Source organism: Calonectris borealis, chromosome 2 (assembly GCF_964195595.1).
Source record: "Calonectris borealis chromosome 2, bCalBor7.hap1.2, whole genome shotgun sequence".
Classification (NCBI taxonomy): Eukaryota; Metazoa; Chordata; class Aves; order Procellariiformes; family Procellariidae; genus Calonectris; species Calonectris borealis.
The window spans coordinates 83,019,713-83,038,605 of record NC_134313.1 but is presented as its reverse complement, the minus strand read 5'-3'; the positions used below and the strand labels follow the sequence as shown (position 1 = coordinate 83,038,605).

Genomic DNA, 18,893 nt, shown 5'->3' with positions numbered 1-18,893 from the left:
GTGTGTACAGCTCAAGGGAGATGCTGATTAAGTTGTACTTTCATTTGAGTGGACAGCAGCTATGTAAAAGAAGCCAGGAATAATAAGTTCTGGGCTGGTGATGTGCTGCATCTTGCTGTGACTTTTGAATAATCTGTGGACTATCCATTTTTCTATGGAATGATTTAATTTAAAGTAATGGAAAATACTAATGTGAAAATATTTTTCTGTGTTGAACTTTGTTAACTTTTAAATAGCAATAATGAACATCTGCGTGAGAGAATAATGGGTAACAAATATCTTTGATGAAAAGCAAGAGTCTGAATTTTCTGTCAGTTCTAATTGACTTAAAACAGAAGTAAATAATATAAATGAAATTCATATGGCCATCGCACCAACCTGTTTCCTGCAAATATGTCATTTAAGTGGTTTGCTTAAGTTACTTAGCAAATACTGGTAACTAATGGCAAAGGTAAAATGTGAATGTGCACAGCCCATTGTGCTAAATATTTTGGTGTGGTAAGTCTTTTTGATAAGACAATTTTTTGGTGATAATTTTCTTTTCTGTGAAACTGTTTAGAGCACTGTTGACATCATGAAGAAAAGGCATTACAATTTCTTGGATCAACGGAAGACTGATTTTGACCAAGACTATGAAGAGTTTTGCAAAGAGATAAATGATCTTCATGTAGGTTTTATGATTCAAATAAGAATTTAATTTACTAATGAATCCTTATGAAAACAAAAATACCTCTATCCAAGTTACCACCAAAAAAATTATGCAAATCTCAAAGTTTGTATTCCAAGACTGAAAAATTATTCTAATGTATCTCCACTTTAAAACTTGCATTTATTACCTAGCTTTCAGACCAGTTTCATGGAATAGGCCAGAAAGGACCTTGAGGGCCTCCAACAAAAGGATTTTTCATTACTGTACTTTATTTGGAAGTTATGCTAGCAAGAATAACACAGAAATGGATTATTTCATTGGGTGTATGGGAGTATAGCACAAATAAGTCAGATAATTAACTTTCCCATAGTTCTGAAATCACAAGTTGGTGGAAGGAAAGGGTATCTGTAGAAGAAAAAAATTAAAATAAATGCTTGGCTTGCTTTGGCTGCCAAAGAGGTAAGCAAGCATTCTTTGAGGGCTCTCAGCATGGACAAAAGCTTTTGTTGGTTGCACAGCTACAGAGGGAACTTGGAAAGAAAATGCCTTGAAAGTTGGTTGTATTTTGTTTAATTCTTGAGGGAAGGAAGAACGGGAAAATTGATACTTATTGAGGTTAGTTTCACATAAACAAATTATGTTCTAATATAGTGCATGATAAATCCTGTCAAATAATACCTGATATATTTGAGGTGTATGCCTTATGTAGTTCCCTGCTGTAGAATTATTTGCTCTCCTTCAGGATCAATTAAGGATTTTCATGGACATCACCTTTGAAAATATTCTGAACACTGAAAGAGCACTGAGTATGTTGAAGAAATTTGAAAGGTACTATGTCCTATCTAGATTGCTAGAATTCTGCCAGACAATGGAAATAACACTCTGAGGATGGTGGGAAGTGGGGGGAGCAGAGCAGGAGGCATCTCCTTAAATACAAACGAAAACCAACTCAACCTCCTCTCATTCAACTGTTCAGCTCTGTTAAGGGATGTCTTCTCAGCAGTGTGAATGAACAAAAACCATATTTTTTGTATCAGAAAATGCAAAATATAAGTAGGCTTTGAACTTCATTTTTCAAAATTAGCATAAGTACAGGAATACTTTATGGCTGTTAGCATATTTGCCTTAGCTTTGTCCTTGAACAATGACATTAATTTGTTGCCACAGCTCAGGTAGGAGTAAAATGCTTGTATTAGGAAATAGTGAAATTTGTCTCAATAAATTCACATTGTTGCAAAGCAGCCTCAGTCTTTATTGCATCAGTTTTCTTATAATATTCTGTTTAATGGAGTAGACTGCTAGTAGTGGATTGGTTACAGATTTTAGCTGTAATTTTAGCTCAGTGTTTGAAAACAGTGACAAAACAGAAAATGTGTGGCTTACTTGGAAACTTTTATCATCTGGTCTAAATCTTGGTTGCTTGGAATCAGGTTGTGACAGTATTTTTTCAAGCTTTAGTGAAAACTCTGCTGCCAAAGTAGTTATTTTCTAAAGAATGCAAGGGAATCTGGAATGATTATATTTTCCAACAATGCATCAGAAGAATTCCAGAAGTATTGAAAGAATTTTGTTAATGATTATTATTTTTCTAAGCAGATTACAAATCCCGAATCTTGGCATTGATGAAAAGTATCAGAAAATACTTCAAAACTATGGTCATGACATAGAAACAGTTTGTAAGATCTACACTAAGCAGAAGCAGGACCCTCCACTGGCTCGTAATCTGCCTCCAATAGCTGGTAAGATCTTGTGGGCACGCCACCTATTCCATAGGATCCAGGAGCCCATGGAGTCTTTCCAGCAGCACCCGGCTGTTCTGCAAACACTAGATGGCAAGCGTATAATCCGCAACTACAACAAAGTAGCAAAAGTTCTTATGGAGTTTGAGGTGATCTACCACAGGGGATGGCTTCAGCAGGTAAACCACCTGATTTCGATTAGCATATTTCTTAAAAAAAAATGTAGTGGATTTTTGTTGTTGGCAGACTAATAACATCTAGCTTTACAGACCAGATTGGATTTCTGTTGTTTCAGGCCTCAGTGAAACACTGAGTTACAGCAGTGTGAAGGAATCTCTGGTTAATAGCACTAGTCAGGTATGCTAAGCTGTAGACTTAGGATGCCTCTTAAGTGAGAGATGAATAAGAAAAGGTACTTTATAAGAAAGTGTTTCTATTAATAAACAGTGCCTGTACTGCCTATAGCTGAATTTAGGAGCAATTGAAAGACCTTAATTATAACTAAGAAGTTATCATGAAAAATATTTATTATGGAAATGTATAATGAATATTCAGTGGTAGCCTTAACTGCCCCTCTGTCTCTGTCATATCCTACTGACTCTGGTGCAAGAAGATCATGTGTGGAGAGAGGAGTTTTGTCAGCTGGTTAACTTCAGATAAAAGCAGACACAGAGGTTTCCTCTGGTCTGGACAATAAGGATTTGGTTTTTGAGTGATAGTCTATGGATATGCGCCGAGTGAATATCCATATAAAAACCATCCAGTCTCAATCAGTAGAGCATCCTGTAGAATTAATAATGTACTCAGTGCACAAATGTGTCTTTAGCCTGTGTGGGTTAACCCTGGTAGGCAGCTAAGCACCACACAGCCACTTGGTCACTTCCCCCTGCCCACCCCCAGCGGGACAGGGAAGAGGAAAGGAAGAGTAAAAGCAAGAAAACCTGTGGGTCAAGATAAAAAGTTGTTTAGTAAGTGAAGGAGAAGTGGAGGAAGAGAGAAAGAAAAAATAAGCGTTGCTAAGGCAATCACTCACCACCTCTCATGGGCAGACCAATGTCCAGCCAGTTCCAGAGCAAAAGATGGCTAAGCCCCTCGACCCCCACCTCTCTCTTTTTATTGCTGAGCATGACGTTATATGGCATGGACTATCCCTTTGGTTATTTTGAGACATCTGCCTGGTTTTGTCCCCTTCCACCCTCTTGTGCGCCCCCGCCAATCTATTCTCTGCGGGGGGCGGAGTGGGAAATAGAGAAGACCTTGATGCTGTGCAAGCATTGTTCAGCAACAGCTAAAACATTACTGTGTTATCAGCATCGTTTTGATCACAAATCTGAAACACAGCACCATAGAAGCTGCTTTTCTTTCTGTTAAGAAAATTAACTCCATCCCAGCCAGACCCAATATAGAGCCATTTCATTTCCTATCAACCATTTGGTAAGGCAGAACACTTCGTAGTCTGAATATTCATCAGAAAACATGGTTTATCTTAAGTTCTAAATCTCATTTGACTGATTCTGCCCTCTTGGATTTTGTACATAGAACCTCTGATTGCCTTCGTATTATCAGATGGCTTCTGCAGGGGCTACTTTATAGCCTTGAAATCTCTGCAAGTTTCTACTATTCTATTGGCATATTTTCCACCTCCAGTTTCTTTGTTGCCTTGTCAAAGAGCATGTTGTAGAAAAATTGACCTCAGCCTCTCAAATCTCAAAAAGAAGGATCAGAATCTCCAGATGACTGTTTGGAAGGTGGTGGCACAATTAGTAATGCATCTGCCTCTTGTTCCTGGAGCTCAGCCCCAACTTTTGTACAATGTGAAAATCTCTGGTGCTGAAAAACATCAGTCTTCTCAAAGCTAGTCTTATACCAGACCTGAGACCAGAGGTTCCTGCTGTCTCTTGTCCAATCTGAATATATTAAGATTTCCTGACTCTTCCTTCCCCCTTCACACTTGTGTTTGCCATGAAGGTTTAAAGGATCATCAGATTTGATTGTCTGATACTGTAAGTTGGAGTGTTTGTGTCAATTTGATATACTGAAACAGAAGTGACTACAGTATTAGAGGTTGAATAATGTGCTGTGTTCAGACTGCCTTGGCTCTGGTGCTGGATATATGTTACTGATGATTAATCTGGTGTTGACTGCCAGTTGGGAATCAAGGAACCTGAAGAGTATTACCTCAACTGTTCTTTCATTATAGATTATGTTTCAGGTACATTAGATCTAAGTTTGGCACTATTGACCTCTGTATAATTTGTCTTCCTCCCAGGCATTAATGAAAATTGCCATTGTTGTACTTAGAAATGTCCCTAACTTCAAGTGCTTATTCTGGTAACTTGAGAAGCCCATCTTTGATTTCAAGTGCTCTTCCCAGAGAGTTGATATGGTCTCCCTCATAGGTATCCCTCATGTTTTATGGAAGAGGAATTATGATGCTTCAGGAAGCCTTTGGCATTTGTTTGGTGTTTCCATCTATCTTGGACTCAGTTTCTGTTTTGATGCCAGTACTGTCCTGGATACCTGCATGGTTCCAAATACACTGACGGTAGCTTTCACTGAATTGTACCTGCTACTGATATCACGTGCTTGCCTGGACACTTTTAAGATATATTCTCTGTCCCAGCTATGAAGACTAAGGAGGATGTATGCTTCTTGTGGGGCTACATCTGTCTCCTTTGACTAGATGATCTAGTGATCAGATTTTCTGACATGTACTATGCTTTGATGGAGCAGTCAAGTATATTCTCATTTCATCTTTTACAAAATGACTGTGACATCCAAGGGCATCTCTCCTGAACTGATCCCTTTCTTTGTGAGGTCCTAGTGATCTGTGATCTGATTCTGATCTGTGCGAAAAGTAAGTCTCTGGTTTCTCCTATAGCAGAGTCAAATCCCACTTGGCAGCCATATAAACTTGCTGAGCCTGCTCCAACCTTATACTTATTAGGTGGGAACAAAAGGAGGTGGATTTGAATACAATTTCAAGTTTTTGAAACGAGAACACATGCATTAAAAATACATGAAAAGTATATTGACTTTAAGATCAATGCACTTGTATACCAGATGTGGCAAAAAAATGTGACTGCTGTTCAGTAGTCTCCTGTCTTGAGGCAACAAGAGTGCAGACTGACATGGACATGAGTATCACAGAACACAAGGTGGAGCTCCTGCTCTACTCCTGAACAAAAGAAAAACAAGAGAGGGGGGCAACTGTCCTGTGGGGAATACAAATGCAACAGAAATAGGGCTGTAGCTCTTGCTACTTTTTATTCTTCTATACAGTGGAAGTAGTTAAGTTTAGTGGCACTTTCTGTTATTTCCGAACATTTTTTCCCCCCTTTTGCTTGTTTGTTACTTCGTTTATCCACTTTTTTTAATAGTGTAGGATTTAAAGCCGTTGTTTTTGTGCTATAGCCAATGATGTTCAACTTGGACATATTAAAATAATAAAATATTGGAAGTGTGAAAGTTACCGTAATTCTTTGGAGTGTAAGATTCGCACCTTCAATGTACCCCTTATTTCTGTTACCAGTTTCTGTTACCTTAATAACAAAAATTGCATGAAAAAAACATAAATGGGAGAGGAAGAGATTGATAATGGGAATAATGAGTCTCTGAAGTCCAAAGAAGAGTGCAGTAAGATTTGCTGGTGAACTTTGCAGAAAAAAATTCAGCTCCTATTTAAGGCAGCTGTGCTGAGTGACTTTGATGCTAGTGGATAGAGCATGACAACCTCACTGTCAAAACTTGATTAGATGATTTGAAAAATGCTGTGTAAAATGTCATGGTAATACATGATACAGCTGAAGCAAGCAGTATAGTCAACTATATTTTAGAGATTGAAAGGGGGTGCAAATTTTCAGTGCGTTCCATAAAAAAAGAAAAAAGTACACTGAAAGAAACGGGTTATGAAACTGTTGCTTAAAAACAAGCTCCATCTCAGCATAATGTGATACCTGAAATTTGAGAAGTGAATAAAGAACAATAAAATTATGTCAGCAAAAGGACAACTGGAAAATAGGAATAGCAGCAAAGTTTTTCATGTAGGAGAAATTTCCCTCCCTAAGGCATGACTTCTTCCTGGTATCAGCCATATTTTCCATGTGGTGGTCTTATGAATGCTCTCCCTTCTAACCACATGAAGCACAAATGGTATTCTAATATTCAGATAAGGCAGTTAAACCAATACTGTGATCAGGCTTCCCTTTTAAGAATTAAAAAAAATCTCTAATAAAGATTAATTTTAGTGTTTTTAAAAATTTGCCCAGAGGTTGGATGTAACTGGGAGTTCCATTAAGATTGGAGTGTGATATATCTGTTAGGTAGTGGAAAACAAGTGAAAGGAGGAATGAGGATAAGTTTATTCAAAAGGCATCTGAAGAACTTATCCAAGAATAATTTAGTTCATCGAGGAGGTTGTGTGTAGCCTTATTGCAGAATGTGCAGTAAGTTTTAAGGAAATGAGAGTTCAGATTTAAGAGGATTGAAGTAAGAAAGTCTATGGCTCTGCTTTTGATGTTGGGTTGTGGAATGCAGCTTATGATATCCAAGAACCAACAGAAGAATGTCTGTCAGATAAAGAACAGTTAATTTGATTGTTAAGCATTTGGGTACATACAGATTGTGTTAATAAAGTTTCGTTGTTGATTCCTACCGTATCAATCTTTACTGTCAGCAATAACTGATTTTAGTATCTGTCAAAGTGATATTTATGTCCAAAATAAAGTATTTCATTGTACTGGCTTGTCTGATCAGGAATGTTGACTTTGTTTCCTGCAGATTGAATTAACTAAAAGAGGACTTCAGGCATCTCTTTTGGTAAAAGCTCCAGAAACAGGAGAATTATTTGTGAATTTTGACCCTCAAATATTAACTTTAATCAGAGAAACAGATTGCATGGCTCACATGTGCCTTGAAATCCCACCGTTTGCAAGCATTATTCAACAGAAGAGAGACTGGTATAAGAAGATTGTCAACAATTTGCAAGTGGGTTTATTTTAGTTATTTTGTGTATGTGTAGTGTACATTAAGGTGTCTAGGTTCTATACATATGGAAGAGAAAAAATGAAGATCAACAATTATGCATTAAGAAAACATTGGCAAATCTATTTTTTATCTTTATGACTGTCTTGAGGCACTTTTTAAAATAATTTCTTTGTATTTTCTGTGAAGTCACTTAAAAGATGCATGGGTTTAGGGAAGCTCTGCAGAGCTTGGGAAAGAGATGAGGATGGGGAGGAAAGGAGGCTTACAAGATGCCTCGCACTGTCGCCTGCTTTCTAAATGATAAACAATTTATTTCTCATCCAATAATGAAGTCAACATTGGATACACTTCGTTGTGAGAGGATACTGGGAGGGAGGAGCAGGTGGTATACCTTTAAAAAGTGTAGAACATCCAGCAAGTAGCAGCATAGTTCCTGCACCAATGTTTTACACAGATGTCTGTGGAATAGTTTAAAAGAGAAAAGCTAAAACTGCCCTTTCTCTCATCTTTTAAATCCTTTGGATCATTTCGTCTACCTATGAACAGACAAGGTTCTTAATGACTCAAGATGAGGATTCAAAGAGAGGTGTCCAGAAAAATACAGCTTCAAAGGACTACTTGACTCTGAAATGAGAAAAAAAAGTCATATTAAATCATAAAGTTATTGCAAAGATTGTTTTTTGCAAAACATGTGAAACTAGATTAGCAGGTTAAAGATGCATTAGAAACCAAATACCATATTAAAGTTCTGTAAGGCTGGTCTAATAAAACTGCTGAAAAGTTCACTTAGATGCATTTTTTTTCCTTGCGCTTTTTGTCTCCTGGAACATCCATTTAGAGACTGAAATTTGCAACCCTTTTTCTATGTATGTTGTGGTTTAACCCCGGTAGGCAGCTAAGCATCACACAGCTGCTCGCTTACTCCCCCCAGTAGGATGGGGGAGAGAATCCACAGGTTGAAAGTGCGAAGGTTGTGTGTGGGTTGAGATAAAGAAAGTTTAATAGGGAAGACAAAAACTGCGTGCACAGGCAAAGCAAATAAAGAATTAATTTACTCCTTCCCATACTCAGGCTCGTGTTTTGCCATCTCCAGGAAAGCAAGGCTGTATCATGGTTACTTGGGAAGACAAATGCCGTAGCTCTGAATGTCCCCCTTCCTTCTTCTTCCCCCAGCTTTTATTTTTGAACATGACGTCATATGGTATGGAATATCTCTTTGGTCAGTTGGGGTCAGCTGTCCTGGCTGTGCTCCTTCCCAGCTTCTTGTGTGTCCCCAGCCTACTCACTGGCAGGGCGGTGTGAGAAGGAGAAAAGGCCCCAATGCTGTATGACCACTGTCCAGCAATAGCCAAAACATCGGTGTGTTATCAACACACTTTTGGTCACAAATCTAAAACATGGCACCATATGAACCGCTATGAAAAAAATTAACTCCATCCCAACCAAAATCAGGATAATCTACAAAGGTGAATTTCCATGTGATGTAGTACTTGCATTATTATAAAGAGCAACAAATAGTGATCTTCTGCAAAAAATAACGAAGACATTTCCCAAACAATTAATTATCGTTTCTTAAGAATACATCCAGAGGAATTTTCTTAATTTAAGAAAATTTTTCTTATGATAAATACGTGTAGGTAAAGAGGTTCAAATCAGTGTAGGTCAGTTAATACTTTCATTCTCTGTTTATTTCAGATGATGCTGGCAGAATATAAAAGAATTAAACTGAAAATACAACACCCCATTGCACAACTGATGGCTCCTCGGTTAGCAAATGTAGATGATGCTATCCAGCCAGGTCTAATGTTACTGACCTGGACATCCTTTAATATTGAGAAATATATTAATACTGTTTTTTACAAGCTAGGTGAGTCATTTGCCTCCTTCCATTAACTTCTGCTTGTTTGTTTCTAATCAAATGCAGGCTACATTATTAAGCTTACTATCCTTTATATGATTTGCACTTAATTGACTTATACATGAAAGAAACCAGAATTTTCACCTGTCCTGTACTTCATGAAACCTCTGCTTTATAACACCACCTTCTTTTTGTCTCACATATTTTTCAAATTTTTACTAATATGGATGGGATGGCAGTTAGGATTAAACCAAGCATTAAGTAGTATGCAAAAAGTCCTATGTATTCTGAATTCAAAGAATGATAGCTACTTTTTCAAAGAGCTCCTAGGGTTCGGACTTTTCCTAATCTTCCCTTTGGTTTCTATAATGTACAAAACAAGTTCTCAAGGAATAATATCTTGAGTGAGTTGGCACTGTCACTGCTCAATAGCTTTTCATATTAAACTTTTTTTTTAACATCAGTCTCTTTAATACATACACATCTTGGGCAACAGCTTTAGAAAACAGATGAGCTTGTAGTCTTTTCAAAAGATTATCACAAGATTGCACTGACATGCATATTGTTTCTGAAGATACCAAGTTCCTTTTGCTTCAGCTTAATTACTACATCAAACATATATTTTGTTTTTTGAAATGATGTAAGTTGTTATAGTGGGAATTTTCTTTAGTTGAAATGGCAAATTAAAATACAGTTTGGATGCTAACCTAACATTACACTCCTTTTAATTTTGAATGATACAAGTAGTTTGAGTCTGGGACCGGTACCTTGCCGCTATTTCATCATTGAAAGCAAATTGCTATTAAACTGTGAAAATTCTAGTGATTGTTTTCTGTTAACTATTATTTGGCTTCTAACATTTTTTTGAAGGATAGACATTTTATTTGTCAAAAGTTTCTGTTGCTAGTAGATTCTCCAACTATAGCTAGTTCAAGCTATAGGAGAAGGAGAAGTATTCCTGGACCTCAACTGAATTTTAATGTCTTTGTGTTTGAAATGCATATACTTTAAGCTCATCTTACATGTATTTATAATATTTCACCTATTATCTTTTAGAATATGGATAGCATATGCTAGATGAGCATATGTTATGCAAAAAATTAATTACAGTTTCAGTGGTGAACCATAAAAGTTTGGATGTTTGAAGTAAGCTGGTTAAGGGGTAGAATTCATGTAAAATTGAATATGATAGTTGGTTGAAGTAAAAATTTAAGCAGGACTCTGCAAAGACTATTGTTTCAAGCTTTTAAGCTTGTCTTGAATCTTCTGTTTGCTTCAAAAGCTGGGCTGGAGTTATTGCTTGATCGAGTGAACGACTTGGTTGAATTTCGTATTGATGCTGTCCTTCAGGAAATGAATAGAGTGCCACTCTGTAAGTTGCCAGAAGATGAACCACTGAGCTGTGAGGAATTTCTCCAAAAGACTAAGGTTATTAGATAAATTTTTCATAAAGAAGAGTTTGATGACTTTGAATTAAGATATTTCCCCTTTTTTATGACATAAAACCAGTGCAGAATTAATGAAGCATGCGTGGGAAACTGAATTAAGGAAATCCCCACTTGCTTGGCTGAAACCTTAAAAAGGAACAAAAATACCAAATGCAAAGAGGTCTGAGCTGAGATGTTCTTTTCTGAGCTTATTAATGTCAAGCCAACTACTGCATGATATTTCTTTTGTGCTTTAATATCATTCAAATGTTTTTCCTCTGTGATAGTATCTTTTTTGTCATTGTTGCTTGCTATTGCCCTTAAGTAAGGGAATTGCCCATCTGATGCCTGTGAACAGCTCCATAACAAGTGCACTTGGTTGCCTGGGAGAGTAAATACTACGGAAATGATTGTGTACTGAATATCTTTGTTAATCTCAAGCTCTCCTGACTTGGTAATGGGATGTGCAAAATATACTCAGAAGTACCTGGCTGAAGGTATTCTGGGAAGACCCCCTTCCTTCACCCCATCAAAATACTTTTATGTTGAAAGAGGATTAACTATAAGCATGTAAGTTGTTAGTCAGTTAGAAAGCTGATTAAGCTAGTAATAAAATTGAATGACAGAATGATTTTTATGAGGCAATAGTGAGACGTTCTGGCATTTTAGGATATAATGTCTAACTTGTGTTTTCTCCTGAAACAAACTTTACTTTGGAAAAGATTGTGAAAGGTCATGTAGATAATCCCCATGCCACATGGCCTCTTGTAGCAATAAATACTACAAATGGAAGTTTTGTTTCTCTTAGTGTGCTTAACTTTTTGGCCTTTCCTCTTTTGTCCCTTGTAACAGCTCACCATGTTGTTAAATACAAAGTAAAACTTAATATAACATTTTATGGAATGAATGATATTTTGTAAGCCTCACAATCCATAGTTGTTTTTGTTGATCCTGCTGCTGCTTTCCTGATAGGGCTAGTACTAAAACGTATATTCGCTAAAGGAAAAATATGTGAGAGTGAGCACAAAAACTTCTCAGCACTGTGATAATTGATATTGCTTAATGTTGATCTCCTGCAAGAAAACTTGAACTGCTACGTAGCAATTACAACACCACAACAGCCAATCAATTTGAGTTAGCAGAGTAAGTGGTAGACTAACCCCAGTTATGGGTACAATGGAAATGGTAACAGTGTTTGTATGCTTATTGTAGTTTTTAATTAGAAGGGACTAGAAATAAGTTCTATTACCTAGCAGGTATCTTTAAGTTTCTAAAGAAATTGCTGCAACAAAAATAGTTATACTGTGGAAAAACCCCCGAAGTACTTTGTTTAGTAGTTGCTGTGATATTGCAAATCAGATCTGGCTTCTCTCTCATTAGGAAGCATTAGGAAGATCAAAGATTTGTCTTAAAATTTGGAAATGACTGAATCTTGCTTATGGCTGAATTTTTCCAATTACTGATTTTTAATTAAACGGATGTAACCAGGTTTGATTAAGCTTAAAGAAATAGGAGATAATAAAGAAGAAAAAATTAAAAGGCAATTATAGTTAAAAATTATAATTGGCTAAACCATACTTGATCAATTTTACCGTAAATAATAAAAGAAAAAACTGCACAATACTTTAATATATTTCTGAATTTTATTAAATCTCATTCTTTGATTCCTTCTCCCCTCAGTTAATAATTTTCTTGTTTATTCTAGTCATAAATACAGCTTTTGATAGATTTTATCTCCTATCTAGCTATAAATGGGAAATATGATTGGCTAATACTCCTTATGGCACAGCCAAATAATGTAAAATGGCAATGATTAAAAGAAAGATTAAATCTTCCATGTCTACATTGGAAAGTTAAGAAAATTAAGAAGCACTTGCTTTTGGGAGCCCTTTAATGGAACTAGGCTTTATAAACTTTGATTCATGATATTAACTATGTATGAGTCATGTGATTTAGGAAACAAGCCACAGCAATTTTGAAAGACATTTATGATGTCTTGTTAAGCACAACAAAGAATCCAACACTAAATAGTTTGGAACAAACCAATTTAAAAATAATGTTGTATATTGATCTTGTTTTTCACAAATCTGAGGCCTTGACATTTCTGTTAATAAAGGCTGCTATGACCATGAAATAGACATGAGAACCGGGAAGATAAGAACGTATGTTTGTTTTGGTTTGATAACAGGAGCTCTGTATAAAAGGTTCTCGGACTTTGCATTTAAAAAGCTCACTGGTGGAAGATGCTGCTAATGAGCTGATTAACATGTTACTTGATGCTGAGGTACAGGTCAGAAAAGAAGATGAGAAGTCAGTTGTACCCACTGGTGAAATAAGGGGAAAAAATACAGGTAAGAAGACTGTATTGTAGCTCTGTGCTTATGTTTCTTTTGCATGCTGATAGTATGTGTTGGGTGATATTGTAGCTTAGCTGACTGAAGTATCAATCAGTATCTAATGTCTAAAGACTTTTGTTTGAATTTACCTGGATAATGGATCATCTAACAATCATCTGTCATTTGCAAAATAGGTCAATATTATCAGTCTAATTTGCATGTTGAAATGTTAATGCTGTAGAGGCAGCTACTTACAGGCCTTGGTTAATTGCTGGACTTCCTAAAGAAAGACTGTAAGAAATAATATCTAAATTTTAGTGATAGTCATGCCAGTTTGTACTGAGTAGAGAAGGTGGATAGGAGTAAAAGGACCGTTACATTGAGGTACAGATTACAAATGAGTATAATCTGCACTTCTGTAAAATTTAGCTGCATTTCAGACACCTGTGGAGGTGTTGCTTTGTTGTGTTTTCAAGTCCTTTAACTCAATTTAACTAACTAGATTTATGATGTTTTAGCAACAGAAGAGGAAAGAAGATCAAAAAGCTTGACTTCCTCCCGCAATTCCAGTGAGATATGGGCTGGACTGTCTCCTCGAGCAAAGAGGAAGAGAACAGATTTGGAAATGTTAGAGGAAGAAGCCAATGAACTGCTTTCCTACTTCAATCATTGTAATATTGACGCCCTTTTGAAAGTCACTCGAAACACTCTGGAGACCATTCGCAAGCGCATCCATGCATCTTCCATGATCAACCTCTTAGGTGGCCATATTGCAGTAGTTTGCTTTCTTATCCTATAATAAAAAATGTAAATGTAATATCTCAGAACTGTATTAAAAAAGCCATATATATAAAAGAGGGGGAAACAAAGAGAGTTTGAATAAGCTGTCTTGTTAAATCACAATTGATATCATGGTATATTTCCAAAGGAACTTTTTTTCCTGTGAGGGTAGGAATGTGTCATTGTGATGCTGTTTCTCTTAGGACTGACTGTACTGTTCTGAAGCTGGATATTTTATTTGGAGGTGGACTTGATAAGTGGTTACCTGTTTCATCTTGGCTTTTACATAAAACTGTATGAAAAAAAAACAATAGAGAAAGAGGTGTGTTCTCCTTCTCTTACTAATTGCCTTCAGATCTTTCTGTGTGTTATTATGGAATGCTCCTTTGAAGTGTTTTCTTGTTACATACTTTTAAGAAACAAAAATAAAGGCATTTGTATTTGGTGTCAATAGCATATAAGGCATACAATATTATGAGATTCTAAGGAGGTTTTGTGCCCAATTTAATGTGCTGACTGGGAGTACAAGCCAGATAACAAAATTTTCTGCTAAACAGAGTTTAGCTGCACAGAAAAAGTTGAAGAGGAGCTTCATGGAGAGAAATAGCATGGCAATTAGTTTGTGCTGCTATAGCCTTTACCAATACATCTTGTAAATTACTCAGGAATCTTTTCTTCCTTAAGAAATTACACTTAATACTCAACACTAGGATGTATATATTGGTTTATATCATTACAATGCCTAGTTTGACGTCTTGAAAAAAATGTGAACAACCTTTTTGGTTTTGTCTTTCATTTAGAAAATCACAATGCTTCTAAGCAGAAGAAAAGTGCTCATCCTATAATTAGGACTAGTATTAACCTATCTATTCCTAATATCATCATGACACCCTCTTTGGATGAGGTACAGCAGGCGCTTAATAAAGCTGTAGATAGTATTGTGAAAGTAATGAAAGGAGTTGGACAGTGGAGTAAGGAGAGAATATCCAAGGTTTGTGTCTTTGACAGCCTTACTTAAAACTAATGTTTCAAAACCACTGCAAATACAAAGTGAAATTTTATTTCTTCCCCAGAGGAAAACGTTAGAGAGAAAAGTGGCTGTGTTGCGGTGTGAGAGCAGAGACAGCGATTCTGATGATGGAATGAAAGAGACTGGAAAGAAAAACATCCGTGGTAATCATAAACTCTGATATCACTCAATTTGAATGTTAGGTATATGTGATTTGTACGGTATGTGTTAAAGGATATTAAATACAAAATGCATCGAAAGCAGTAGAATGAAGACTTCATAGATTTTAAACTACCTTGGAGAGGAAATAGGATATAACAACAATGCCAGAGCCTCTCTTTCCGATTAGAAACCAGGCTTGCCTGAAGATACTTGTCTTTGTGTGGATTTGAGTAAGGGGATTTTTTGTGCCTCTCAGAGTCTGGTACTGCTTTGGGTTCTACTTGCAGCATGTGAAAAGCTGTTAGGGTGCCAGCTTGGGCAGCATAGTATAAATTGTGAATGAGTTTGGAAAACAATTATGATCACTATTGCTACACAAAAGGTCTTTCATGATTTGCTAGTGTGGTTTGTAACTTGGCATGTTCAAGTGGCATCTTAAAACTTTTGCTGAAATCCCTTTAAGAAGGGTAAGTTGAACTTAAACAAAACCTGGTATTGAGTGGAAATGTCTATATAAATTGCAGTATTGGTGGAGAGAGGATTGTGTAGAGGATTGAATAGACTAAAATTTCTAAAAGGATTTTAACTTAATCTGTTTTGTGATCAGACATGGAATTAAGTTATTGAAGGCATTAATTCAAGGAAATTTAAGATAGTATCTTTGGTCGCTGGGTTTTTCTTGTCTGAAGTGGTTTAGAATCAAGCCAAATTAATTGTTCTACTTTGTACTTCAGGTACTTCAAAAATATATTGAGTCATTTTAGGTTAGCTCCCTCTTATACACCTAAAAAGTAAGAAAGTAATACTTGAACTGGTTAAGAAATGAAATTGTTCTTTCAAAACTAAGAGTTTCTCTTGCTCAAGATGAAATAAGAAATGATGGTAAGTTCAATCTTGTGGGTATTTGCTAACTAATGGACTTCCTTTTATCTTTCTTTCCTTTTGAGAACTGGCTGTGATCATCTTCTTGGATTTAATATTAATTTGTATTTCCAATTGTCAATTGTGGTCTACCCCACATTATTTCAGAAGATAAAAATATTTATGGATTTGCTTAATGCTGACATATCAGTAAATCACTTAGGTGAAGTGTACAGAATAAACCTTGGGGAGGGGTGAGAGAAAAGGAAAGGTTATATTTGAAAGATTGGAGTGGAATGCTTATTGAAAAATAGATCATTAGTTTTTGTCTATAGGAATTTGCTTGGCCTAAACAATATGTCTGTCCTGAAACTGCTTTTGTATTTTAATCTGCCTTTATAGATAGTGTGTCAGATGCAGCATCACTCAGTTTGTCTGATCCGGTGCAAAGTCAGAACTACTTCACGAGTGTTTCAGAGAACAAAGAAATTATTAAATTAGTATCCTTACTCAGCACTGCTATTAATTCTACAAAAAGGGTAAGACAATCGAGATGTTAATTTAATATCACTGTCCAAGGGATATTAATGTATTACTTTTAATATCCTTGGGCAATAAGGGTAGGCATTTAAAGTAGTGATTAAACACATGAATGAAAAAGTGTGGGATGGTGGATGGAAAACATGTGGCTGCAAATTTGCAAATATGCTTTGAAAGTGTAATTTCAGTTAAGTGTACTCTGTTCAAAAATTTATGAGCTTTTGAATATTACATGAAGTAAAACTTAAGTCTGATTAAAAACTTATGTCCAGTTGGTAAAATATCATTAAAAAAATCTAGGTATAGTTGAGTTGTGTGTATTTAATATAGAACTGGTAGTAATTGTACAAGTGTGTAAATACAGTTTTATTCACATAAAAATTCTAATGAAGCCAGCATGACTTCTGTCCCATTAGGAAGAGTTTATGAAGATTTTTGGAAGAAAACTTGCTCTCAGGTTGGCATTTGTAAAGTGCTGCATAGGATTTGCTACTGGAGATTAGGAGATAGCTTAAGGGATATGCATCATTTCTTTGCCCTTTTCTTATTCTCTGCACTCTCTAGCAAAATGTAGTTATTGAACTGATATTTCTTTGGGGAACTCTGCATCAGTTCCTCCTGGGGCCAGACCAACCTTACAATGGAGCCTTGCCAGGTGTAAATTTTTGACTCGAAGCCTTGTATCTTCAGTGGTACTAAAGCATAACTAGCACAATGACATACAGGCTTGTGCTGAAAACTAAGGTGCAGTTGGTAATGGTGGATAGTTATCTTGGTATTTCAATACTCAATATTTTGTAATCGGAAACTTTTATCATTTAGCCAGGTTTCAGTGCCTGCAAGCCCTATGTTTATCATAAGTCACGATGTGGATTATCTCTTGTAGCAGTCACATCTCATTTAGTTGTTTAATTAGCTGAAGTGATGATGATTTAACTTTGTCTGACATTTTCCCAAACTCCTGAGAACCAGAAAAATAATTCTGTTGCACACTCCTTAGATGATATTCAAATCAAAGATACCTGAATTGAGTGTAGAATTTAATGTTAACACCACCAATGTCATACATTTAAAAATCTGTCTTATAATTTCATTATTTGAGAACTAATTGAGTTACTGTGGTTCTTGTTGTGTTGTGCCCTGGAGCTCAGGTTTCAGTTGCTAGTGGTAGGGAAGGACAAGTGAACTGTATCGTAGTCTTAAAGGAGTATTTTACTTCCCACTGATTCCTAGGATTTTGTTGACTGAAGAATCACTTCATTGGAAAATACTGTAACTGATTTGACCAACTGAATGTGATTAGCCTACAGTTCCTGGCAAGGCTAGTGCTAATGGAACTTGCTTTAGCATAAATTTACCAGCAGCCTTCTGTTTAGTGAGGTGATGCAACCTGCTCCACTATGGAGTTCTTACTGTATTCCAACTAGCAGATGCTAAGAAATTATATGTATGGTATACATATAATGCTGAGAATCTTTCTTTGAACTTCTAATGTGTTTCAGGAAGTTCTTACAGCTTTGGAGAGTTTTAGTTGTTACCACCATATATGGCAGAGGGACAAGGAGGAAACCATTGATAAATTAATGATGGGAAACCCATTACTCTCTGAATTTGAATCTGAAATTCTGCATTTCCAAGACTTGGAGCTGAAAATCAATTCTGAGCCTGAATACATCTGCGTTGGAGCTATTGCACTGTACACTGGTAGAGTTCAGCTTTCCACTTCTCTCTAGAGATATACTTTCTGACTCCTGTAGGAAGGAGAGATGGTGCTTAGTTTTGAAAGGGTGAATGTTATGGTTTAACCTGGCAGGCAGCCAAGCCCCACGCAGCTGCTCGCTCACTCCCCGTCCCCGGTGGGACGGGGAGAGAATCGGAAGGGTGAGAGTGAGAAAAACTCGCGGGCTGAGATAAAGACAGTTTAATAGAACAGAAAAGAGCAAATAATAATAATAATGATAGAATATACAAAATGAGTGATGCACAATGCAATTGCTCACCACCCGCATGACTGATAACCAAGTGGCGATTGCTACTTCCTGGATCACGCCTACCGTTCATATACTGAGCATGACATCACATGGTATGGAATACCCCGTTGGCCAGCTGGGCTGACTGTCCTGATTATGTTCCCTCCCACCTTGTGTACCTAGCTCAGTCAGTAGGCATGGGAGCTGTCCTTGGACTAGGAGAGTACTTAGCAACAACTGAAAACATCAGTGTGTTATCAACATTCTTCTCATATTAAATCCAAAACACAGCACTAGGAAGAAATTTAACCCTATCCCAGCCGAAACCGGGACAGTGAACTAGGTTAAAGATGGAAAGTAGAGAGAATGGCTGTTTGCTCTTTTGTCTGTAAATGCATGCAAATAAAACACTAATTCAAAGCTGTGAGGCTTAGCTGGAGTTTCTTCCCTGACCTGGATACTTCTGCTCACTTATGGGGTGGATGGTAGATGTTTGCCTATCCTTCTGACCCCCATAGGTACATATTTTATGGGAGTAAGGTGATACGTTTATGTTGCTTTTCTCCTTGCCTGGCT

The 18,893-nt window shown here is 36.6% G+C and overlaps 1 protein-coding gene across 1 annotated transcript in view; it reads left to right on the top strand.

Annotated features, from left to right (window-relative positions):
- DNAH5 (dynein axonemal heavy chain 5) overlaps window positions 1-18,893 on the top strand; it is a 160,875-nt gene that overhangs the window by 48,969 nt on the left and 93,013 nt on the right. The window contains exons 12-23 of the mRNA XM_075142467.1: window positions 560-667; window positions 1,392-1,477; window positions 2,246-2,567; window positions 7,168-7,374; window positions 9,070-9,241; window positions 10,515-10,660; window positions 12,848-13,010; window positions 13,514-13,756; window positions 14,576-14,766; window positions 14,849-14,948; window positions 16,222-16,346; window positions 17,850-18,051. Of these exons, the coding sequence (XP_074998568.1) occupies window positions 560-667; window positions 1,392-1,477; window positions 2,246-2,567; window positions 7,168-7,374; window positions 9,070-9,241; window positions 10,515-10,660; window positions 12,848-13,010; window positions 13,514-13,756; window positions 14,576-14,766; window positions 14,849-14,948; window positions 16,222-16,346; window positions 17,850-18,051 (2,065 nt within the window). The remainder of the gene's footprint in view (window positions 1-559; window positions 668-1,391; window positions 1,478-2,245; window positions 2,568-7,167; window positions 7,375-9,069; window positions 9,242-10,514; window positions 10,661-12,847; window positions 13,011-13,513; window positions 13,757-14,575; window positions 14,767-14,848; window positions 14,949-16,221; window positions 16,347-17,849; window positions 18,052-18,893) is intronic.